The sequence below is a fragment of the Pogonomyrmex barbatus genome, unplaced genomic scaffold (genome assembly GCF_055798465.1).
Source record: "Pogonomyrmex barbatus isolate J1 unplaced genomic scaffold, ASM5579846v1 scaffold19, whole genome shotgun sequence".
In the NCBI taxonomy this organism is placed as follows: Eukaryota; Metazoa; Arthropoda; class Insecta; order Hymenoptera; family Formicidae; genus Pogonomyrmex; species Pogonomyrmex barbatus.
The window spans coordinates 1,634,997-1,661,674 of record NW_028297115.1 but is presented as its reverse complement, the minus strand read 5'-3'; the positions used below and the strand labels follow the sequence as shown (position 1 = coordinate 1,661,674).

The 26,678-nt window shown below is 42.1% G+C and overlaps 1 protein-coding gene across 6 annotated transcripts in view; it reads right to left on the bottom strand.

Moving 5' to 3' along the window:
• Positions 1–26,678, bottom strand: part of Ipk1 (Inositol phosphate kinase 1) — a 102,341-nt gene that overhangs the window by 63,391 nt on the left and 12,272 nt on the right. For 2 of the 6 annotated variants that reach the window (XM_011642234.3, XM_011642235.3), the window contains exon 2: positions 2,702–2,754. The exons of 2 other annotated variants lie outside the window; for them this stretch is intronic. In XM_011642234.3, coding sequence (XP_011640536.2) covers positions 2,702–2,754 — 53 coding nt within the window. The remainder of the gene's footprint in view (positions 1–2,701; positions 2,755–26,678) is intronic. 2 more of the 6 variants (XM_089075627.1, XM_089075626.1) reach the window with 1 other exon arrangement.

The window sequence follows — 26,678 nt, the reverse complement described above, 5'->3', positions numbered from 1 at the left end:
AAAAAAAAGGAAAAAAAAACAATAACAACAACGACGCGACAGTCTGCCTATCGACGCGCGAGGAAAACCGCCATCGTCAATTTGTTCGCGGCTTTACTTGTAAACAAAGTCGGCGACGTGCACGGTCAATAAGAATGCCGTGACGCGGATGCGGCTCGGAGTCCAACGCCGTGACAGTCTATTTATCTGCAAAATGTTCCCCGTAGATAAATTAAACTGTTGCATCGTACCGACTCACGATGACGCGGCCGGGGGCTTTTTAGAATGCTACAAACAGAGCGTTGCGAATTGTTTGCATTTTAACGCGCGCGCGTCTTTCTGCCTTTCGCGCGGCCGGCGCGGAAATCTTCCCGGCGATTTGCCCGGAATAATGAGGAAAAGAAGAAGCGAGAAAAAAAAAAAACAGCCGCGTTGAATGCATCGTGGCGGTCGACGAACTTGGAGCAAAAGGTTCCGCGAGCCGCTCGCGCCGCGCCGGGCCGATACCGACGCGTTTTACCCGCTTTTCCCACGGCCCCTATTCCTTCGCCGTTCCGTCGTTCCAATCGCGCATCGTGACGGCGGAAGGAGGCCGAAGTCGTTTCGCGAAAGAAAAACTTCGTGAGGACGACGGTACAGTACGGTCGATCGTTGGTCGTAACGCCGGACGAGAATGACAAGCGGGTCGAGCGCGGAATTATTCAGAGTGACATCGATCGTTTGCTTGATCGATGGACGACAGGGATATAATCGGGATTAATGGTTTATTAAGGGGGAATGGGTTTTAGATTTTGATCAATTGCCTTTAATCCGATCCGTGTACGATGACCAACGCGAGTCAAGATTCTTTACGAAACATTCTCAGACGGAGCACCGAACTGCGTTCGGACGAAAATCATTCGCGATCTGGGTTGTTTTAGCTTCGATCGAGGTTCCAAGGGCGAAATGGGAGAAGCGTCCATCTCGAAAAACGCATTTGCGCCTCGAAAGCCGAGGATTCGTTCGTAGAAACGTTTTTCTCCGCTCGATTCCATCGAGCGAGCGATGGCGAGCGACTGGGAGAAACGGGGAGAGAACCACGGAGAGAGGGGAGGGGGGAGGGGGGATGGGAATCAAACCCAGAGTGCTTCACTCGCTCGAAACGAGCATTCTCCTTCCGCCGCTTCGCGTCGGGATCGGGATTCGTCAGGTTCCCGCAATTTCGGTGGGTTTCATCGTCACGCGGCGTCGTGCCGCGGGGGAAGCCCTTAGGGTCTCGAGCACCCCCCCCCCCCCACACACATACACACACACACACACACACACACACACACACACACACACACACACCGAGTTCCTTCATGTGATTTTATCCCGGGGGAAAATTTCGACGCGCGTAAGAACGCCCGGAGGCGTAAACAGGGACGCCCACGATACTTCGTAACCGACAACGCTGCCGGCCGACGTGCGAAAGATTACGACAACGATAACCGAAATCTCGCCTGCGGCGAGAGACGACGGGCGCTTCGTATTTCCTGGTGCGATTACCCGATCGAAATTTATTCGCGCGTTCGAGAAAGTCGATCGCTCGCCCGTAGGTCCTCGACGCGAGGGAGGAGGGAGACGGGGGGGGGGGGATCGGACCGCACGCATAATCTCTCGACACGAACTATCACGGCGTGTTTACCACATCACCCGCGTGGTATTATCGCGCTCGCCGAGGCGTCTTCGGCCGGCAGAAAATTATTTGTCAAAATGACCTTAGCAGCGCGTGTTTACTCCCCCGGCCTCCCCCCCCCCCATCTCTCTCCGCACCATTCCGAAACCCACCGTGAAAAATTCGCCGGCTGTTTACGGAGACTGGCGGCCGCCAATGCGCCGCGCCGTGTTCGTTGCGTGTCGATTCGATCCCACCGAAAAAAAAAAAAAAGAAAAAAATCTTTTCTCCATTTTCCCCCGCGAATCGAGGATATCGAGGAATGCCAACGTGATCTCGCACCCCGTGTGATGGCCGCACGTGGCGAACGCCGCGTTATCACATCCGCACGTGGCGAGCTCTCGTGACAATTCCGCGCCGCCGGTATTATTTATATCGTACCTTGTTGCATAAATGTTGTTACATATCGGCGAATATTGTGACCTAACGGGTATTGCGAGAGTTTCTGCAGTTGATACTAGCGGCTCTTCCTAGCGCTCTCTCAGTTTAATTTGACGGTGTATTTATATAAACGCTCGTAACGGAGAGCGGCTATTCTGTAACATCAATGAAATCTTTTCCTGCGCGCGTCGTCGTTACCCGTTTGGCCGTATACGTAACGTCGAATATATTTTACGTTGAGAATAAATGATCCGCCTCTCGCGTCGTGTCATTAGTCGAATATATACTTAAACGTGAAGCGTTAATCTTCGAATAATGAGGCGGGATCCCTGCGTTGCTCAACCGGCATTAATGAGTATTGCGTATTTGTCTAAAGTTCTCGCATACTGGCGCGTTGTGTGCATGATTTACAGGGATTTTATGTAGTACTTTTGAACAAACAGATCTGTGAATTTTTTCATAAACCTACTTTCGAGTACACTCTAAAGGTGCAAAGAAAGTAAAAACGCGCAGATGGGTTGTGATCACGCTCGCGCGCTTTTGTGTGTGTGTGTGTGTGTGTGTGTGTGTGTGTGTGTGTGTGTGTGTGCTGTTACGTCACAAAACACACGCATCACCAATGAGGAATTAATGCAAAAAACTCACTCGCGGCAATACTGCGTCGTAGCCAAGGACGAGAGGTGCTCCGCCGGATTATCCTGCGAACAATACATTAGCCTTGACTACTTTGCTAAATTCGTCCAAGGTAACTTAATGAAGGTGCATTGACCCGCGCGATAATTCACATGTCGCGCGAAATTACGGCGCAAATCTAACATATTAGATTGCGTTATCGGAAAATAAACAAACGAACACATTAATACAATCTTACGGCTGACAGTCGCCCGTCAGATCTCCCCGGAGATCACGGATTGATTATTATCATTCTTTCAGAACGTTTTCAGTAATGGAAAAAAAAAAAAAAGTGTAAATGCGTATTCTCCGAACGTATGCAGCTACGTAGCTGCTGACATAGAAAAGAAATCGATCGGTAAGAATTCGCGCCGCTTATGGCTACAAGGCGCTAAGGAGCAAACGAAGGACGGCTACTATTTAAATTTCGACCCGCGTGTAATTTTTCAACGCGATCTTTCGACTTTGATTATCTGCGTTCGTTTCGAATAATGCTAATTGAAAACAACTTCGTCACAATTTGATTAAATCGTACAAGAGGCCGCGATTATCAACGTCCTCGTAACAACAACAAACAAGTCGGACGAAAAATACATATTACGTTTCTGATATTAAATCTAAAAACATAAACAGTCGCATCATCATGGATACAAATAATTAATTAAATTTTTTGCTTCCTTTTCGCCAAACATATTAAATAAGTAAACACACATTTCAGATTTTATACATAAAAAAATTAATTTTAAATCACGATATAAAATATTTTATACTATATACTTGTCTAGACTTGCATCAATACAAATTCAATCAAACAGAGATTTTTATATCGTACAGAAAATTTCTTTTTCTAAGAAGAATCTTATAATATTTTTGCTTACATACGAAAATGTCTATATTTGCATCGATACTAAAATTTTTCAAAGAAAGATTGTAATATTCCCTTATACATGAGAATATATAACCTTGATTTAAGACTAAACCCATTTTTTCTGTGTAAATTTTGAGCGATTTTATGTCAGGACCTTTGCCCTTTTCCTCTCTACCTACCCCCTCGCGCCGTCGTCGCCTTCGTTCTCCTCATCGTTATCATCATCGTCGTCGTCGTCGCCGCCGAGTGAAAGCTCATGCATTTTAACGACGATTTTGAAATTGTAATTCGCATCCGTTCGATTGTCTTGAAAAATCGATCGGTTTCACCACATAATTTTCTGGTGCTCGCGCGCATATACGCGCTTTTCCTCGGAGGCCGCACGGCGGCCGTGGAAACTGTGTCGGCTGTGCCATTTTCGCGACCGATCGCCATTATGAGCGCGAAGGAGAAGCCCAAAATAAAATTTCTAAAGATAGAAATCGCTTTTACACCAGCCGCGCCGCCTCCTTTCATCCACGGATTTTTCGATTCGTGCTCGAGTATTGGTTGTACCTTTTACTTTTTTCGCGTTACAGTTGTCGCGCAATAAGACGTTTTGTGTTTCTTGATAATTCTAGAAACACAATTAATATACTTGCACAATTTGGCTGCAAAAGAAATCGAGAGTAGAGAAGCGGGCAAGCGGAGAGAAAGACCAAAAGGAAATAATTAACGATTTCGATTCGAAATGGAAATTGCATAATTAACGAGCAGCACAATTAAATATCCTGTTATTATCCTTATTATTATTATTATTATTATTATTATGTTATTGTCGTTGCAGATTCATTTGCGAGACCCCCGATATTTGCGTTGCGTAAATATTCCGTCACTACGTGCGCCGTAATTATCAATTAGTGTGCAAAAAGAGATTCGATTATTGGAGTAGCTTAATAAAATGTTGCGAAACGTCACAAATGCACCGAATTGACCGTTTAAAGGCGAATAAAGGAAAAAAAAAAATATATATATATATATATATATATCGTATTTCAAGTTTTCCGGCGTTACCTATGCGCGATACGTTGATCGATCGCGCAAACACACAATGTTGTACGCGGCTATAACTCAGCCAGAAGCATCCCGATGGAATTATAAATAGCTGGCCCCGATTCAAATGCGTTTATCGGAAGATTAGCGATTTTATTGCCGACACAATGTATCGCGGCTTCTCGTCCCGACAGGCCGAGACATGCAACAATCGCCTTACGAAATCGTCGGGTAATTAATAACTAATTGGAACGACATCGGAAAATATAATTTCTTTCTTAAAAACTTAACTTAACTAATAACAGCTCTGTGTAAAAGTAAATCAAGAATATAAACAAAGGACTGCTCGACTGCCGAAGCTCGACGACAATGCTAAATATATTTTAATAAATATTAACGCTCGCGAAGATTCATTCATCGCAACGCAAATCGACCGTTTCGACCTTCGACATCGTCTTCGGTATAAAAACAATTAATAAAGAAAAATTAAATAAAACGTTATTCCTGATGACATGTCAAATTCGATTAACGAAAATTGGAGGCGCACAGTTGTTCAAGATAAAATTTATAGACGAGAAGGGAAATTCTTTTTTTTTTATTTCTCTTGTTCTCTGCGACCTGTGCAGAAAACGATCGCACGTACCGATACAGGTGTAACGTCACCAGCTTGTATGTCCTTTGTCAAAAGACCGAGAAACGCATTCCCCGCTCGTCAACGGGCCTCTTTTCGTGACCACGTAATTTTTCTCATATTCACAATTAACAGCTGCCATAATTAACAGTAAATTCGAGCCGCGCATGCCTCCGCGGCGCAAAGTAAATTGGCATTGTCCGTTTAATTTCTGCTTTACTTTTATATAATGCACCGTTAGTTTAGCTTAATTATGACTTGTGACCGTTCTTTACGGTTAACGGCGTAAGTGGAACAAAAGACCTCTCCGCGGAGAGAAGGCGATAAACGCGCCTTCGCGAACGGCTTTATATCCATTAGCGGATATAGGCGCGTTGCAGCCGGGGACTTCTTTCCTTCACGGTTGTTACCGTAAACGATGTCAGAGAATGTCGCCGTGCTGCGCACGCATCGACGGACGGCGGCTTCGTATTGGTTTCCGGCTAAGGAAGACGGCGTCGAGGCGAGGATCGCTCTCGGCGCTCGGTGAGAGAAAAAAAAAAAAAAAAAAAAAAAAAAGGAAGAAAAGCAGAAAACGGCCCGCGAGCCGCGATACCGGAACGGAATTAAAGCGCAGCTTTCTAAGCTTTATTGCTCGAATCATCGCAGTCGTTTTCGTGCACCCAGCGAGAAATAAACCTTTCCCTCGACCCGAGCCGTCGACGTGCACGTCGTGTGAGTCCGTCGTCTCTTCGCACGCCTGTAATCTCGCGTGGCGCGTAATTCACGCAGATTGCAGACCCCGAGGAGTGATGACAGAGCTACACGATGTCGAGAATATGATTCTCGCGTTAATGCGCTCACTCTGTATCGTACTTATCTCTCCCCCCCCCCTCCCTCCTCCTTTCGGGGAAGGAAAATCGTCCTGATCGGGAAACAGGAATTTACCGAATACTTTGTGCGCAGGTACTCGTTACTCACGACGAGTCTCCTTTGTCCCGATTGTCTTCAGGGTGTGACTACACCCCTATTTTTATCCACAGTGAGAAATTATGAAAAATATATTATAGATTATTCTGACGGATCGTATTTAAAAATTACAAAAAATTTTGCCAAAAGTTTGTTGGAACCTGAAAATCAAAAATTATTTAAATATAAAGCAGAAATGTGCTTTGACGGAAATTAATATAAATAATGACAGAAATCTAATTTTTTTTTTTTTATATATAAGTACTTTAAATATTCAAGATGATGATTTATGTCGACGACTTTTTGATATAAAAATGTAATTTTCATTAAGAGTACGAACGAAATGTGAGTGAGTACGGTACAAATAAAATAAAATTTTTATTTACAGAACAACTAATCTCTGTATCGAAACTTTATATAAATCAGTTTGAATACTTATTACAAAAGAATTGACAGTTTTATCATTATTTTGTAATTACATTTCCAATTAAAACACACCTCATTACTTATTCAAATAGGTTTTTTCATTCAGATTCTAAATCAGTGCTAACCTTCCTGTTACAATTTTTAAATGCGATTTAGAATAATTTAGAATAATCTGTAAGTTTTTCCATAATTTTTCATTGTAAATATAAAAATGATTAAAATAGGTATGACACATTCATAAACACAGGCCACTCAAATCGATATCGACGCGCCTCCTCTTTTCGGACGTCGTGAATTTTCCTGCGGTGAATATTTGATATAATTTCGTTGTAGGCATGTCAGAGACTCGCAGTTATCGCGAATGTGGCAGCGGAAATTCCGTCTGAGTTGGCATCGACGACAGTGTGTAGGTACACCAGTTTCTTCGCCAGACGAAGATTTCATTCACGAAGAATGGATATACAGAGTGGCGTTTGTCGCGGACAAAAATCTCTGTAAATTAATCTCCAAGTCAAAAGTCAAACGTCTATCACCGCGCCGCTTTCCTTATCGTTATCGTTAATCATTAAATTCATCCATGGCAAATTTATATTTCTCTCCTGCTCGTTCCACGTTAAAAAATATCGAAAACTTGGTGGAGTTTTCTGCCCTCGTGGATTTTACACGATGATACCGAATCGCTTCGGCAATTTTCCGCAATTTTCCCCTCGGTACAACTCGTACATCATATTTCTCTCGGTGAAGATCTTCGATCTTCGATCAGCTATAAACGACAAAGCGCAAGCCGCGAAATGCGAATCTCGCGGAACACCCCGTATACATTTATATGCCGCGTCGAAGACGTATATAAATAGACGCTCGTGACGTAGCTGTGGGGAGTCGAGATCCACGGGGTCTGCCCCCTCGATGAAAACAACACAGCAAGACGAGACGAGACAAGATACGAGAAACGTGTGGAAGTCTATAGCCGCTATATCTGCTATATCAACGCGTGGGTACGTGTGTATCTCTCTCTCTCTGTGCCCGTGTGCGTGCGATGCAAGAGGACGCATGCGATAGCGTTGCGATAGTGTTGCGTGATTGCAAAAACGCGCGTTTGCATACGGCAGGGAAAAAACGCCGGTGGGCAACAATCGATTCCGGAATCTGAAAACAAATGCGATGATAACAAAGATAACCGGTACCGATGGAAAACGAACGGTCGCGCCGTCGCTACGTGCTATTTCGTATCTTTTTTATATATACGCATTTCGAGTTTGACGAGTTTGACAGTCCGCGATTTTATAATTTATAAATTTCAGATGCGTGTGTACCGCTCTTTAGGCGAGGCTACCGTTAAAGTCGATGTCTTTTGTCAAGGCCCTCCTCCTTCTCCCCTCGCGTCGCGTCTCGTCGCGAGATCCGTCGAATTGTGCTCGTAAACGGAAGAAGCTCCTTATCGTGCGTTATCTCCCGTTTTTCTACGCGTTTTTCTTTTCAAAACGCTTGCGCTGCAAAGATCAAAAGAGTTTCTCCTTTTGCGTATTCGTGCGCGCGCGCTATAAAACGCGCGCAAATTTATTATCACAGAAAACACACGTAAGCACTGAGTCTTTATCGCCGTGTTTGTTTGACACGGGCGACGCGCATGTCGGGCGACCATGTCGATAGCAAACAATATTTGATCGTCGAATTAAAAGTTCGGTGCGAATCAAAGGAGCGAGACATGAGAGCGAACGAGTGGAAAACCACGACAGGAAAGATATGTCTTTCACAAAAAATAAAAGCCACGGAAAATTAATTCTGAAATTCACTTGACTTTTCATGTTTTACAGACAGTGCAGAACTTTCTATGACAAGTAATATTTATTAATATATAATTTTATTAATATATATTATATTATAATTTTTTAATTAATTTTTTAAATTATAATTTTATTAATATATATTATATATAATATTAATATATAATTTTTATTAAATTTTCAAAAACGGGAATGTAAGAAAAGTGCTTCTATTATTAGACGCAACACAAACTTAGAAATCTAGTAACATAATCCAAGCAAAATTATATTTTTAAAGAGATAAAAAAATGACGCGCCTTTAGTTATTTTCTGTGTAAAAATCTCTTTTATTTATATAAATATCTTATATCTTATATAAATTGTTTCATATTATTTCTACAAAAATTTAATATCGAAAACTGACGCCAATTTCTAGTTTCGATTAAAAAGATAAGAAAAGAATTTTATAAAAATAAAAAAATTTTATTATAGAAAATTAATATCAATTTATAGTTGTCAAAAAATTTAATATAATTATTGCGTCTAAATTGTACTAAATTGAAAATTAGCACCAACTTGTAGTTGGTAGGAAAATTTAATATAATTATTATCCTTATAACCATATATTATGAAAAATTTAACTAATAAAAACTTAACTTCAAAAAATAGTTTTATTATACAACGTATATAATTTTATTAACATACAAAAATTTGGATGGTATTAAAACTTCTTAACAATTATCAAGTAATAATGTGATAGGCAAATGTAATAACAGCTTTTTAAATCAAATTTAGCATTATAATATAATCCTAAATGCAAACTTCAAGTCAACAATAGATAAATGAGTATTAAAGAAAGAATTCAATTATGATAGAAAAAAAAAAAAAAGATTAAATAAAAACGCCGAAAAATTATAAGTATTTTTAAAAAAAACAAGAGCATTTAACGGAATTATTAGCGAAATTCAAAATTCCCAACTTCTTTATATCTTTCCCGACGTTTCCCGATTTTCTCTGACCAAATTAAATTTCCATGACTCTTCCCGATTTTTCAGGTTTTCCAGGTCTGCGACAATCGTAAAAATAGAATCTTCCTTGTTTTTTTTTGTTTTTTTTTTTTTGACGCATAAAAAGGATGTCACGAGGAAGAAATGAACAGATTTAGTCACGAATGCGGGTCATGCGGAGAATCGAGTAACTTCGCATTCATCTCCTCCCGTGGCCCTTCGCGCGGTCTCGCTTGAGAGATAAGTCGCACCGCACCTTTTGGTGCACCTTTTGGTGCACCTTTTGGTGCGATCACGACGACAGCGTCGTTCCACATCCATTCGGGCGAAGCTCCGGGTAAAGCGGGTTGCGAAAATAACGCCGGCGAACGTATCCGCCAGAAATAATCGTTCAACGACGGAATTTGTTGCAATCCCCTCCCCCTCCTCCTCCTCCTCCCCCCCACCCCGCCTCCCTCCCCGCGAGTCGCCGCGATCATTTGTCTTTTGATATGTGCTACGTATGTGTGGAAGCGGCAGTTTACCGCGGCGCGACTGTTACAAAAAACACGATTCGCGATGTGCGGCGCGGTGGAACGTGTAACGGCGAGATACGTTTAAATCTACTTAGACGGTCATTAGCGTCAAAGCTCGCTGTAACTCGCAGTTAAAGCGACGGTATTTCTCTTCCTCTTCTCCCCCTCCCCCGCCCTCTCCTCGTTCCCCTTCTTCCCTCGCTCCACTCCCCTCCCCCTCCCCGAGCCCTGCTATCTCAAGAGAAATGCGAAAAAGAAACGATCGCTTTCGACCCGACGGGAAATTCATAAGCGGAAAGCTGGCAATTAACCCCTTCGTACCGTGAAAATTCCACTTAATTCAACGCAACGTAAATTAAAGTTCTACTATTAGCACGCATAACGCGAATTAAAATCACGTTTCTGTGTGCTAATTGTTATCTCATTTTAAAATCACGTGTACATGCACACTTTGCCATAACAGGTGGTGCCTTATATAAATAGAAAAAAAAAAAAGGGAAAATTAATTGGGAGAAAATTAAATGGAAATAAATACGTAAGTGCAAGAAGCACGTTAAACAAAGATTTTTTTTTTCCATATATAAGTTACCGTGATGAATTTAAAGTCTGTATGAAAAATATGCATTTTATGCAATATGTTTAATTATTTTAAGATAATTGTTAAAAATATATTTCGGATTTAAAGTGATCACGACAGTGATTCGCATTAATTCGTCAAATATGAAAATATCTCGCTGAAAGAGGCGAAAAACAATGGAAAAGAACAGGAATATGTGAGAGGATACGTGATTTAGATGCGCGAGGAAGAATTGAAAAGAAAGGAGGGATCCTTCGGCGGCGATGGAGAGTGCCGACATTCTTAATCAAATTCGTCGTTTCCAATAACGAAGTCATTCTGGGGTGCGGTGGGAATCGGGGGGGGGGGGGAGGGGGACAGGAAGAGTACTTGAAGAGGATTTGACTTCCGGCTAGCCAGCGCGATGGATCGACGGCGTTTCGAATCCTGGCAGGTAAAGTTAGGGCGGTGTGGTGGCACGAGGATTCGAGAAACATCAATTTCCCAGCTCGTGTCGTCGGCTCCTTGCAACGTTTGCATTTCCAATTTCCTGCCTCTGCACGTCGTTCTGGTCACGGTTACGAAAGAGAGAGAGAGAGAGAGAGAGAGAGAGAGAGAGAGAGAGAGAGAGAGAGAGAGAGAACGAGGAAGATTTATTGAATCTGGGGAGTGGCGCTCGGGACAAATAGAACCACGCAACGGACACAAAGCACGCGAGAAAACATAATTAAATGGTGCAAATTACACAGGATAAACGCAAAAATTATTATTACGTGGTGAAAACTGCGATTCTCGTGTAACGAGAAAAGGAGCGACCGAAGCGCGCGAAGGTGAAGTGGAGGTGGAAGCGAAAAAAAAAAAAAAAAAAACCTCATTGAGGAGGATTGAGAATCCCTCGATGTCGGAGGAATCTCTGCCACGCTATAAAAAAGGTTGCACGAACTGCGTATATTTCAAAGGACAAAGAGAAGGGCGCCTGAAGGTCGGGCGGCGAACAGCGGGGAACTTGATCGCAGGGCCACGTGGTGTCTCGCTACTTTTCCCTTAAGAAACATCTGTCGGGGAGGGGGAAGGGGGGGGGTGGTGGTGAACCTGTGGTGAATGTGACAGCATGCTTGCTCTGCGTGAATTTTCAATTCAACGTGAATGAGTCACACCCTAAAATGCGTTCGGGATGACCAAGACCAAGGACAGCCAAATTTTTTAATATAAAATTCCTCTTCTCTCTCTTTTTTTTTTGTAAATTAGAATTTTTCTCTTACTCTCACTTATTTTCTCACTTTAAATTGATTTTTACGCAATACTTTCACTCTACGTATGTGTACAACTTAAAGGGAAAATCTACAATAAAAATCTATCTCGATTCCCGCGAGTTTAGAATAGAGGCATTCCATTGTTGCTTATAAAAGAGAAAGATTGTTTAAGCGGCGGGCGATTTCCGAGAAATCAGCATTAGATATTTTCGAGCGTATAATCGTTGCTTCATCTTCGCTCGTTCTTCGCGTTCTCCCTCCCCCCCTCTTCCTTACCTTAGCCACGCTGCTCGGGTATGCTCGACGAACAAAGGTTTCAATTTCGTAGCAACGCTTAACTTAATTAAAAAAAGCGAGAGAATAGACGAACGTATTCGCAATACCCAGTCATTTCGCCGCACGCTTTCCTCTCACGAAGCGGGGCGCTCGATTGTTCCGGGCGCAAAATGCGAATCACAATGCGATCGTGTGATAACCTTTCACGACGAAGATTACGACGAAACGGTCGGGATCGTGCCTCACAATGGGAAAGAGACTGGTACGGACGGTGCGGATCTGCGTACAAGACCGTGACCCGAACTGGCGTGTACTTAAGTAAACGGTATAGAGGAGGCTGAACATGTTCCGAAGTGTTCCCAGAATGTTCGGGTTGAATTTCGCTGATGCATTCAGAAGGAAGGGAAAGATGGGGAGTGATTTTTTTTTTTTTTTTTTTTTGCCAAACACGATGATTATCTTCTTCTTCTCTCTTTTTCTTTCTCTTTTTTTCTCTCTTGCAATAGTAAGGGTGATGGAAAGAAAGAAAAAAATTTGTAAAATAATTTACAAATCATTTATAAATCTATTTATAAAATATTAAATTCTCTCGAAAAAATTGCTTCACTGTAATGTATGCGTTTTTTTCCTCATCAGCTCCTCGTTATATAACTTTTTTTTTTTAATAGAAAATATAATAGAAAATTTTTTTAATAAAAAATATGATTTATTATCATTATTATATTGAAGGTATAGAATTATAAATTTATTTTTAAAAACTCGTCTCATTGTACGATAAATATATTAAAGATTAGATAAATAAAGGAGACATAAATAATTTACCGATTATAAGATTATGTTATCTCGTTTTTCAAGAGTAAACTACTTACTATTGAAAGTTAATATTTTGTAAAAAAATACTGCTTTGTGTTGTATTTGTTTTTATGTTTAATTTGTTCTGATTTCTGAAGGCGAGTCAGAAAAATAACTTAGAATCCTTACTAAATCCTTACTAAATAGTTTACTAAAGATTAAAAAAAAAAGAAAGAGAGAGAGAGAGAGAGAGAGAGAGAGAGAGAATAAAATATTTGCTTATAAATGTGCTAAAGCCATTTGAGATGATACACACATATGGCAAAAAGTAAAACAAATAAACAGAAACTTCAAACTGCGCCACCTGCTCTAAAGCCATCGTGACGAATATTGGAAATATTTTTATGCTGGTTGACAAATTCTAAAAAAATTTTGAAGTCAAAATTTAGCTTGAAGCTCGTGCTTCTCTGTTAAATGTGCCTTTTGCGGATAATTGAGTGGAAACGATTATAATAAAAGCAAATAGTGGAGCCAATCGCGTCGTAAATTATTCCGACGGGTCAGGAAACCAAATTAGGCCGCCGATTGCATACCTGTGCGTGAAATTTTACGTTTAGATTAGCATCGTGAACGCACTTCGCTTCGAGACGCATGACGCGTCGGGCGCGATCGAGCAGAGAAAGAGAGAGAGAGAGAGGGGAGAGGGGGAGCGAGAGAGAGAGAAAGAAGAAGAAACGGAGAAAAAGAGGCGGAGAAGGAACGACGTGGCTCGAGAGAAATTATAAAACAAATTACAAAATAACGCGATCCGCGCGCGGGCGACGACGTAAATATTTCGTTCTCCGTGCCAGAAATATTAAGCTAGGTCAGTAACTGCGCGCTCTCGGGCGATAATTTTTACGCTTACGTTAGCGCTAAAAATGACTTTGTTAGATGGCGAGTGCGAGCGCGTCGAATCGAAAGCCAAAGATGTAAAAATGGATAACGAGCTTATGCGAGTTTATCGATAGATAGCGTTTATTATCAAAATGACCAAATCTAACGGCCGAGTTTCGAAAAAGTGGTGCGACGCAGATTGAAATCAAAGATAAGCCGAACGCCGTTGATCCTTTTCGATCGCAGTAGTTTCGCGTCGAGAGGAAAGTGGCTCTGGAGATAGACACTGAGGAAAGTTTCCACAAACGCGCGGCTTATGAAATCGCCGAGGATAGGAATATTCTCTCCGATTAAACGTGACTCGACTGGATATCACGCCTAAATACGAGTCGATTTTGCGGGGGTCCCGAGGGGGGGGGGGGGGAAGTTTGTCGGGGTCCGGAGCGTGGGCAGAGGAACTGGAGCGAACTTCTCGCCCGTTTCTGCTTTCACCCGGCACATTTGTCTCGTTTCTTCGTTTCGCCGCGGTGATTCTTCTGCATCAACGATCGGCACCGATCGCTCAAAGGGTGTTAACGATCCTACTAATCGCGTAGATAATACTGATTTATATTCAAGAGCCAGTGAAATGCCGAAGGCGTTCCTCAGCGTCCGGGCTTCTATACGAGAAAATCCGCCGAATTCATGCTGAATATTAAAGTGCCGCACAGTACGTACGTGGTTGGACTCCTGCCTTCACCCTTCCTGCTTAAAAACAGTGACGTCTCAAGGCGAGGCGCGAAGTGTGGCAATCCCGAAGTGAAAACCACGTTTTGTACCAATCACGTAGATCTAAATTTAGAATCAAGACAAAACCTCGCCGAGTCTCTCTCTATCTCTCTCTCTCTCTCTCTCTCTCTCTCTCTCTCTCTCTCTCTCTCTCTCTCTCTCTCTCTCTCTGCGTGTCTATTTATATATAATTTTATAAAATTATATATATTAATTATAAGTAATTTATATATATATATATATATATATATACACAAAATATGTTATTACACACACACACACACACACACACACAATTAATATACATAATTATATTAATGTATGTATACACATGTATATAAAATCATATAAGAATATATAACAAAAAACATATAATAACATATATAAAAAATAAAAACTAGACATTAAAACCATAAACGTCAAATAATGTAAGTTGAAAAATAAAAAGCAGTTATTTCTTGAAGTGTAACTAACAGACCAGTTATACTTAGTCATTTAAATAAATAGTCATCTATGTAATAGTCAAGTTCCCATGCAAACAAAAAGCGGAAGACAACGACGATGACGATGATAATGATGATAATGATGATGATGATGATGATGATGATGACGATCCATTAATACAAGCTTCGCCTAAGGTCGCCTTTAACGAGCCGATTTAAATCCAATGGCATTAAAAGCAGCAGCAGTACGCTTGTTCTCGAGAAGGAGCGATTGAATACAAATAGGTGTTTACATCGAAACGAATTTGTGAACGTGTTATCACCTCGGTCAAATTTCACATCACGCTAATTTGTATTATAACAGCCATCCAAGGCGTAGTGAGGAAACAAGTATGAATCTTGTTAATTTCGAGAATTTAACCACTTCTAAAAATACAAAAATATATTTTGCCTTGACGTAAATATTTTTTTTTTTTTTGTAAAATTCCAATTTTGCAAATAACTAGCCGTAGTAATCCCGTTTCGGATAATGTTAATGTGCCTCGATATTTTTCCACGGATTTCGCGGAGCAAGCGCGAGTTTAAAAGAAAAAAAAAAAAAAAAAAACGAGACGCGTTTACAACGACCTTTAATATAACGGCAGTTTCAGCCCGCTGTAATTTCGCGCCTGCAAAATTGCCGCAGATGCGTGCACGCATACCTAATCTCGGTAGGAAATGACTTTTTCCGCGCGCGGGCTGTGTCGGGGGCGGGCGATAGGACCGCGATGGAGCTCGCGAGTATGACCGCAATCTGTTACTGGTATATCCGCTGCCAGATGCCAAACGCTTCGCGCCAGCAAGTTTACACGCGCGGCGCAGCCTAATTGCGATAATCTAGCTTAATGTACCGGAGAGAAGTAGTTTCGGCTGGCCCGGCGGAACGATTGTTGCCCGAGAGATGGGGCGTCAGCGCCACGCCGAATTTCCCCATTACGTGCCTAGCCCACGGTAGCGGATGAGCCGCGAATATCGTATCGCGACCGTCGTGGCCATCTATATATATATATATGTAATGTGACGTAACGCGTAAAAGCGCAACGGAAGGAGATTTTCAACGGAAGTTACGGGGAACGCGACGATAAAATGTCCGCCTCCGCCGCCGCCGCCGCCGCCGCCGCCTCATCGTCGTCGAGTCCGCCTCGGCCATGAAAGAAAACTTTGAGGGGAGAACCTGTTTTTGTGGCATACGAGGGAAGTTAATCCGTCCCGTTGTATGAAGACCCTGAGTCGACAGCCAGCCAGCCAGCCAGCCAGCCAGCCAGCCAGCCAGCCAGCCGGCCACCCCCAAAGGGCCTGCGCGCGACAAGATAATACGAATAAAACGCGATTATCGTCGTTGAACAATGAGGAAAACCGGAGCCATTGGATATTCAAACATACAATTTCCATTGTTCCCGCATTTCTGACCGTGATTCTTGAAGAAAGGCGTATTTTAAAAACCAAGCGAGACACCGAGTAAATTCGGCAATAAATTTAATACGATACAATTAATAATACTAAATATATCCAGAAACCAAAATGGACGATATTAATTGCCTCGGGAGACTAAATTACGTCTCATTATTGCTACATCTGCAATTTGCGTGAGGCCAAGCATGATTATTAACGCGTTGCAGTGTAATTACTAATATATTCCAGGTTACATTATTAAAGCCAACGCGATTAATCATTGCGAGGGCAAACTAATTATTCGTTACGTTGCGATACATAATTGATATCAAATCAATAATTAGATATCAAATGTGCGCGCATTGTTCACTAGGGGACTAGATTACCAAAACCACGCATTCGGCCGGAATCGGGTTTTTCAAACCCCGCAACTCTCGGCGCATCCCGCAAATGTATCACGGCTGCGAAACGCCCGTGTTGATGCCGTTTAAGCTGATATTTTATCGGTCCCATTCGCCCGTAGACTTTAAATTGTCTCGGCGAAGCGTTTAATATCCCCGACGATTTTTCACCAGGTTACCGGATTATTGTGTTTCTCGCCCGGCGCTATTTCTCTTTCGTGGCAATCGTGGACCGGTTCCGGGAGGAGATCGCGCTTACACACGATCCGCGTCTGCGACACGCGTGCAGCTGGAGATGTTCTCCATTTCAGAAAATATGAGAACGTATGCGTATTATATTGCCCCCCCCCTCTCTCTCTCTCTCTCTTTCACAGGCGACATCTCCGCGATTCCCGCGCTGCTCCCTCGAACGCAACGTGAAATCTGCGTCGCAAAACTGCGCGCAATAAATTTTTATCGGGGCAATATTTCGCAGTCACCGCGCAATTTGCGCGCGGAAGGATATCATAAAACTTGAGATCTATAAACTCGACGATAGTCAAAGGTAATCTTTTCGCGCCAGAGTGAATCGTAAGCGAGGCGTTTAAGTTAAACTTGACGCAAGATTCAGCGATCGCGGTCTGAAAACCTCATGAAAAAACCTCTCTCATCGTTCGAGAGCACGTCTTTTCCGCTTTAATATATTAGGAATCGTACAGGTCGGAGTTCCAAAATCGTTAAGTTTTATTGCCGATCGAGAGAATAATGAGTGCGATGAGAAACGAGCCTAAATATTCGAATGAAATATATCGCGCTAGGAGCTGGCTGTGGATTGCCTTTTACCGGATGGCAGCTGGCAAGGGCCAGATGTTGGTCGTTAATGGACTGTGCGGGTCTCAAAGTGGCACCAGACACGATCCCCCCTCGGCTGCCTAAAGTTCGTCTACGAGACAAAAGACCGGGGAATAAGAGAACGAGAAATTGTCCGGATGAAGAGTACAAAAAAAAAAAGAAAAGAAAAGAAAAAAAAAAACGCGTAGTACTTCACTCGTGATTCATCGATCGCCGAGTCTTGAAATTATCTTCGTCGAGATGATCGCTCGCGATAGCTTTCCGAGCGCGAAAAATGTTAATTAACTTCTCGGTGGACTCTCGCTGTTACGAAAGTAGCGAAAATTCGATTCGGGGCATCGAGAATGGGGATCTAGAACATTCTAATGTCCTCCCTCGATTTTTACAGAGATATTTACATGGATTGGATATTCCCTTTGTAGATACAAGCAAAGCGATTATCTATTCTCCGCTTCTCCCTTTCCACGGCATTCCTTTGTGAATGCCCTCTCGCACAAGGGACGTCGTAGTTGTAAAGCTCTCGTTCTTCTTTCCAGCGAGTGCGCGCGTGAATGTGAATAAAGAATAACTATGTTTTTAACTCGGAACAAGATATGACGCAATAATTCACGACTCACGGCGCTTCCTGCGCACGTTACGTCTTTTTCGACGCTCGCTTATCCCGTTTTAATTATCAATCAAAATATTGATCTACAGAAAGAGAGAGAGAGAGAGAGAGAGAGAGAGAGAGAGAGAGAGAAAACGCACTTTATCTGATATTTTACAAGTATCTATGCTAAGCCATTCACATCACGGTAATTAAGAGAGTAATGAAATCTACAAAATTCTACCGACGACGACTCTCTCTCTCGCTGAATAAACGAGTCTTATTTATTCGAAGACCGTAACATTTTTATCACCGCAATTTCGTTACTCGAAAAAAAGATTGGAAAGGGCTGGTATATTGTTTGGCGAGTGCGATCCGGGAGGCGAGCAGCTGATATCGACGCGATGAAAGATTGCACGGCCCTGTTCGTGTTCCCCAGGTGTTCAACGAAGATTATTACATATTCTAGAGAATAAAAAAAAAATGGAAAAAAAAAAAAGAACCGAGGTGTGTGTGCTGCAACACGGTTATGAGCTGTCGCAAGTTTCGAGTTTAGCAGCGCTGACCGTTTTCCGGCCTAGTGGCTTACAACTTGTTAGTTAATTTAGGGCAAATCGAGCGTAATTTTGCGAAGCGGCCAAAGGGAGGACGAGCTTCATCGAGGTGGATGCAATTTTTATAACGAAAAGATACGAGGCACCTGTAAAAATTCCAGGCGAATACCATAGAATCATTCGCTAGAGCAAGCAACGAGCAACGAGTAGTTTCGCAAGTAACTTCTTCGACATTTTATTTTTAATTTATGTGAGAGTTCGTCGCAGTTCGCCACTGTTTGCCTCTGAACTTATAGAATCACGTCAGTTCGTCGTTGGTGAACAGAACGGATCTACTTTTGTACCGTCACGCCAGCAACGGCAAGATCCGGCAAGATGTCCCAACGTGTAACTTATGCAACTTCGAGATACGAGGCGATACGACCGTGTCGGGGGGAGGGGGGAGGGGGGAGGGGAAAGAGTCGATCGTAATTTCGGGCTTTATCCCGGGAAAGAAGGCTTGTCGACGGGCGGTTCCTTCTGCCAATATTCCCCATGCCGTGCCCATAACTGGGTTGGTACCCACGACTATACTATTTACTCCCTACGTGCGCGGAGTGCATCGATGCTTACACGCATGCTGGCGATCGATGCGTGGAGCCCCAGTGGCGTGGCGTAGCGGAGAGGGGTGGCGATGGTGGTGGTGAGGTCACGCCGGGTAGACGAGGGGCGAAGGGATACAAATAAAACGAGACTCGCGGAGACAGCTGGTCGTTCTGCCCTCGGGACAAACAACGAACCCACATGACGCAAATGCGCGCGCGCGCGCGCGCGCGCGCACGCACACACACACACACACACACACACACACACACACACACACACACACACACACACACATGCGCGGGAACGCACGTACGCGCAATGTGTTTCACGCATACTGATGATGATGGGCCTTCGCGGATGGCGGTACGTCCGATATACCGGAACCGGCTCGCACGATGCGATTTTCCGGACGCGTATAGAAAAAAAAAAATAAACTAGTCTTGAACAAAAAAAAATATAATCTTAGTATAATAGCAAGGATATTATAATACCTTTAATTTTTATTTCATGAAATTTGTATTGACGTAAGTATTATTTCTGCTTGACTCAAGAGAAAAATATTCTATAAAAAGATTATGATATTATTCTTTATATAAATCAAAATAGATCAGAAGCATACATCAGAATATCTATGCATAAAATTCAATCTGCTTGCATAAAATTCAATCAAATCAAGATTAAAATTTTTTTAAGAAGATTATAATATTCTTGCTTATATGTAGATACAGAAAAAAATTAGTCTTAAATCAAGAAAAATATTCTCAGATATAAGCAAAAAATATTGTAATTTTAACAATTTTAATCTTCATTTAATCTTCATTGATTGAATTTATATCGATGCAAGTATCATTTCTGCTCGACTCAAAATTAAAAATCTTCTGTACGAAGATAAAAATATTCTTGCTTATGTATGAAAATATCTATATTTGCGTCAATATTAAAATTTTTCTAAGATTATAAAACTTTTACTTATATACGCAGAAAAAATTAGTCTCCTAAATCAAGAAAAATATTCTCATACATAAACAAGAATATTATCTTCTCAAAAGTTTTAATCTTTATTTGATTAAATTTATATTGGATGTATTATTTCTGCTAGACTCAAGATTAAAAATCTTTTATAAAAAGATTATAACATTCTTGCTTATGTATACAGAAAAAAATTCTTAAAAGTCTTAGAAAAGTCTTAAATCAAAAACAATATTCTCATATATATAAGCAGGAATATTATAAAAAATTTCTTAATTCTTCTAAAAAAATTTTAACCCTCATTTAATTGAGTTTATATCGAGGCAAGTATAACTTTTGCTCGATTCACAAGATTAAAAATCTAAAGAAGATTATAGAATATTCTTACTTACATATGAGAATATTTATGTTCGCATCGACACTAAAATTTTTCTAAGAAGATAATAATTCTTGCTTATATATATATAATCCTGATCTAAGACGAATTTTTTTTCCATGCGCGGAGCACGATGTCACGCGCGGGTTGAAAAGTATCGATAACAGATATATATTAACGTCGCCACGAGTCTCGCGAGGTATCCGGATGAATATCGGACAAGCGTCTGTCCGTTGAACGAAAATGTGCACGCGCGATGTACATGAAACCGACGCGCGCCGTCAAATTGATTGATACAAATCGGAGAGCAAATTGCCGATCGATTTACGCGTCCAATTTTTAAATCACACGGATACGATATGCCATACGATACTTACGTTTACATATTTTTAAATTATGGTCTAGTGGCGTCCGTTAGGCGGCACGAAGGGAAAACACATGACAAACAAAACTGGCGGGCGGATGTGGATTTGCGCAAAGTTTCCGCACGATCTAACCCGAATGTTGGCTCTTATCGATCGCCACCGCTATCTTCCGCTAAACGTGTTTTTAATATGTTACAAGCCGAAGGCGAAGCCGAAAATAAGAGCAACGCACGATGGATATTCGAGAGAATCCGCTTCTGAGAGCTAATTTGTCATTCGTAGGCCACGAACAGCTCGATAACGTGTAAAACCGTTAGTGTCAATGAGCCATGAACGGAATGTATCGGCAATGTCAGTGACCGGTTCAAACGGTTAAATAATAGATGGACGAAAGGAACGTCTGTCAATATGAAACTTGAAAATATTCCGAAACATTATTAGTTAATCGAGTTATACCGTGGAGAACGAGATATTATAGATGATAACTCGTAAAAAGAAAACTTTCGCGCAAAAATTTAATAGTCACGTTTTCATGAAATTATCACACTGTGACTTAAATTCATTTTTTTTTTTTTTTTAATTATCTAAAAATATTAAGTCCGTTGTTTGAAACTCGCGATAAGACGTAATTTATCTCTTATTAAGTCCTTGCATGGCTTACCGCGATAATGTAGCGATAACCGAACAGGCAGACTCACTTTTCCTCGTTTCGATTGCGTTTGTTCAAATTTTAGAGTTTTCGAGCCTGCAATTTCGCCTATCGCGAAAAGTTAAATGGCAAGCAGTCAGCAAACGCGTCTGGTTTCGACCCGGTCGTTTGACGATGCATCCAGTTTCGAGTTTCCACTCGCGTCGCTCCTAAGAGCCCAAAGTCAACGCCTTGAATGAGGAAAATTGTCTGACGGCGTTTTATATTTTCTTCTTCGTTTCTTTTTTTTTTTTTTTTTTGTCGCTTTAGCTCGCAAGGCGAGAAAAACACGCGAAACGAGGCCGTGTTGGCACAGGATGAGGCGCGCTTATTAGTGGAACGAGGCCGGACCAACGAGGCCGAAGGAACTTCTTTATCGCTCTTCCTTTAAAAACAATCCGCTATCGTTAAAATACTTTGCGCACTCGGTCTGTTTTATTAATATCGCACGTCGTCGGCGATCCCGCGCCAAAATCCCACGGAAGTTATTCAACGCCATCGATCAGATAAAAAAGAAGATAAATAAGCTACGCGTTTTATACACGTGTCCTTTAAAACACTGAACTAAACTCGCTGAGTTTGCGTTTTCTGCCGACTCTTCCGTTTTAATTCGTGTAATCGCAACCCGACAGCGCCCCTCGCTGTCGTGCCACCGCTTCTTTGTATATTTCCGGCAAATTTATAACAATTGATGACGCGCGCATTATGAAATGATACATCAAATCAAAGATGATATCAGAGTTCCGCCCGCATAGGATGTCACGGTCAATTCGTCATAAATTTTTACTAATAGCATATCCTGGCAATCTTAACTCGCGAGAATTCTTTCTGAAACATATCAGGAATTTTATGATTTTTTTTTAGGAAGAATCAGTTCTATCGAAATTTCGAGAAATACTGATATCTCATAAAATTGAAAAATTCAATATTTTTCCTTATAGGAATATTCTTAAATATAAAATTATATAATTATTCTAAAAGTATTTTTTCTTATAAGAATTTTTTTTTTTTAAATTTGACAATATGATTAAGATATATCCATATTAATCTTTTTAAGGATACTTAAATCAACATCGACTGGGAATTCCACAATCACTTGAACAAAACAATAAACAAAACGTTTCGCGATATTTTCAGCGAGATTGATCACGGATAATCGAAATACGATCGAATACAGCAAAGCGTAGACGTCTGCAAGAATATCGAAGAGAATTGCTCGAAACAATATATTCGCTCGTGATAAGCATTGCATGTAAAAGAAACGGAGTACAAAGGCGACAAGTGTTCGATATCGACGTCGAATCATCGCGCGGCGACCAGAGGTCCATCGCGAAAGTTTGCAGCTGTCTGGAATAAAAGGAATTTGATCGGCGCGTACGATACGACGAGATTGTTAATTTCGGCTTCGGCCGTCCATCTACGGAGATCAAATATCGCGATGCGGTCTGAACTCCTGCAACGCGAATGCATTCTCGCGAGGGGGGAGGGGGGGGGAGAGGGCTTCCACGCCACGACTTGATCGCCCGCCAACATCGCGGGCTCGATTAATCGCGTCTGGTACGTACAGCTTCGTATCAGCTTCGCAAACGGCAGCGGCGTTGCCACGTTATTGCGCTCGGTAATTCAACAGATGCTCGACCGAAGCGTCTGCCAAGGGCAGAAACGATCGTGACCGTCGAGGAACGAACGAACGAACGAACGTACGTATGGCAATTTGTTTCGGGACGCGCAATCACGACGTCGCGCGCCGGTCGCGCGGAAAGCTTCCGTCCCCGCGACGCGTCCGTCGGATGCCGTCGATCGGCCTCCAATTTCTTAACGTGATGATCTCTGGCCGAGAATCGCGAGCTCGTGGGCGAATGAACTCTCTTCGGAGGCAGACTGCGCGCGGCAGCGGCGGCGGTGGCGAATAAATAGTCTAATGATTTCTTTGTTACCGTCGAGTCACGGGCGTATATTTATTTCGAATCACGTCGCGGGCGCGACGCGACGCCCGTAAATAAGGTACGGGAGATTTCGCAACCGCTCCCCGAACGCACAACGTGTGTGTCCGTCATCGTCCGGCCCTTCCCCCGAGACAGAGAGGGGGAGGGAGAGAAAAGAGAGAGGAGGGAGGAGGTCCGCGCTTCTCCCATACTTTTTCTCGTCACTTATCGGACATCGCGCTTTCTCACGCTGTTTCGTCACGGCCGGCCGATTCCCGTTTTAGAACGCTTGCCAATAAATCTCGATACGTAAAGTATCTCGCAATACAGTTTGCGCGATACAGTTTGAGCTCCCGCGAATGACGTTAAATCGACTTCCAATGCGCCACTTGAGCTCGTTTGAATTCATCACGGCGCGCGAAACAAGCGAAGAATTCATGCGTCGACGCGAACGAACGCGAACGATCGTGTCGTATTCAGAAGGGATAACAAAACGCCTGGTTACATCGCGACGCGTAAAATCAGAGTGCCTACTTGAAATTTATAAAGCGTAAAATAAAATTAAGAATCGTTCGAGTTACAATGAACAAATTTGAAAAATTTGGAAAGAAAGTATAAAATAAAATAAATACTTTATATTACATAAAATTTTCAAACTTTATTTTTTTTAACGCTAACAAATAAAAAACTTTCCTGAGAATTCTCTGATTTCTAAGGCAATTTGTTAAAAATTCCAATGGAAACGAAAAGAAAAGGTTTTTAAATGCATCTTACAAATAAAGATATATTTATTGTGCAAGATTTTTAATATTTTCTATTCTATTTCTATTTATATAGAAAAGTTTATTAAACCATAAAATAAAATTAAGAATCACTTGAATTTCAATAAATAAATCTGAAAAATTTGGAAAGAAAATATAAGGACTCTAAAATAAATATTTTATATTGCATAAAATTTTCAAATCTTATTTTCAGAAGCTACATAATGGCATAACCAGTACAAATTTTTATAAAGCTATTGAAATAATCTTCATTAAACAAAATTGCATATAACACGAAATCATTATCTTTGATGCTGAATATTAGATTAGTTACAAAATCAGTGCTCTGAGTGGATAAGTCCACTGTTGTCGTTAACAATTAATAGTCTGTAAACTCCCGATCATAAAGACATGAAGACAAAATATTAAAAAAAAAAAAAAAAAAAAAAAAACAACTTTCTGATTTCAATAAAATACTCTGATCTTTCAAAGCATAAACAAATTCCCTGAGAATTTCCAACTTCTTCTAGATAGTAGACACCTTGGTAATTACTGCGAGTCTTTCAACCATTAAATGACGCAAACGGCGCAAATTAACTCGTCAATCGGAAGGATCATCACGCGATCGTGGTCGCGCAGCTTCATCTCTCGTTACATCTGGAGAACATTGTTCCCGGCGAAAATACCCGTCCGAATAGTTGCATGGGGAATCGTGGCAATCGTGGTTACCTCCGCAACGCAAAATACACTGGCATTTGCGTCGGCGATCGCAGTTGCGCACGTACGTATCTTTCAGAACTACATCGGAAAGCCTACAATATCGGTCGTAACTTCGTTCTAACTACGCTTAAACTCTGAATCGACGGGCATGAATAGCCGCCAACGCCGCCATTAAACTTCGGGTAGTAATAGCGGCTGAATGCAGCCGTCATCGCGATATGCAATCGAATTTAGTGTCAACGTTCCTCGCTCGCGAAGAAAAGACGAGACGCGATGAATAGAGGTGCGACGCGAATTACGCGGGCTGAATAAAGAAACGTGCAAATTTTCGCCGTGACTCCGCGCCGCGGTGACAACAGCGAGTGGACAGCGACGGGGAGGAGGAGGGGAGGGGAGAGAGGGGGGGGGGAGGCGGATGGAGTTTATAATGAAGGAATCGCGCGGTAAGGAACGTCGCGGTGTGCGTCTGTAAAATAAACTGCCGACTCTCTCTCAGAGGTGGGCTCGGCTATTAATTCTCTAATTCCGCTAGTCCGGTTTAGTCCGTCGATTGAACTTTGACGTTGCGCAATCCGCGAACGCGTACCACGAACGATCGCGGAAAAACGAAGTGATCGAAGGACCCCGCTATTTTCACATATATACGAGCGGACTACATAATTAGAAATTCGCAATTCGCCTTTTAGACGTACCGCTGACTTTATAAATTACACGCCGTCGATCAATCGCGTCCGGGCATCGCGATCCGGGCCGCGCGACATACGATATTCTTTCGTCCAGGAAACGGACAACCTCCGATCAATAATCTCCACGTATAGACAATAATCGTAAAAGTTTATCCCTCGTATGCAAAAGGCAATCTGTTTCTTTATTAGAGCGGACACGGCGCTGCTAATCGAGCGCCTTTTCTATGGACGGGTGCGCGCGCGCGCGCGCGCGCGCGCGTGTGTGTGTGTGTGTGTGTGTGTGTGTCATTAAACTGTCGCGAGCACGAGATCGTACCGACGTAAATACGTGGCTCATGATTAAATAGAAACTCGGTATTATTAGGCCCGCAAATGGAGCACTTTGTGCCCGATAAGTAACTCACTTTTACGTAACGCAGGCACACGCGAGCGATCGGCGCTGTGACATAAGTGGTTTAGACAAACACGATGCCAGGACAGATAATCATTCGCAATAAGCGTCGCCAAATCTCTATCGAGTTTTATGGACAATGCGAGTATCCGACGTAGCGATCGTGAAAATGTTACATGAATGGCTTTTCAACGGCAGGAAAACATTCCTCGGCGAATATACGACGCGATTCGCCGTTCGCCTCTCGCGCTCTTTACAGCCTAATCGTCGGATCACGGAGGGAAAAATCAAAGGAGGAAAGGAGTGACGACGAGTGCCCGGCGGTGCTTTACAACGGAAATGAGTTTCCGCCGGTTCGCAGCTGTTGGATAGATTGATTCTCGGTTAGCGGCATGCAAAATCGTTCGCGGGGGTAAATCTACGCGCGAGCCATGATTGCAAAGTGATCGAAGTTACGGCGATTTAGATATATAGATAAAAAAAAAAATATATATATATATATATATATAAAATTTCTTTCAGCCGAC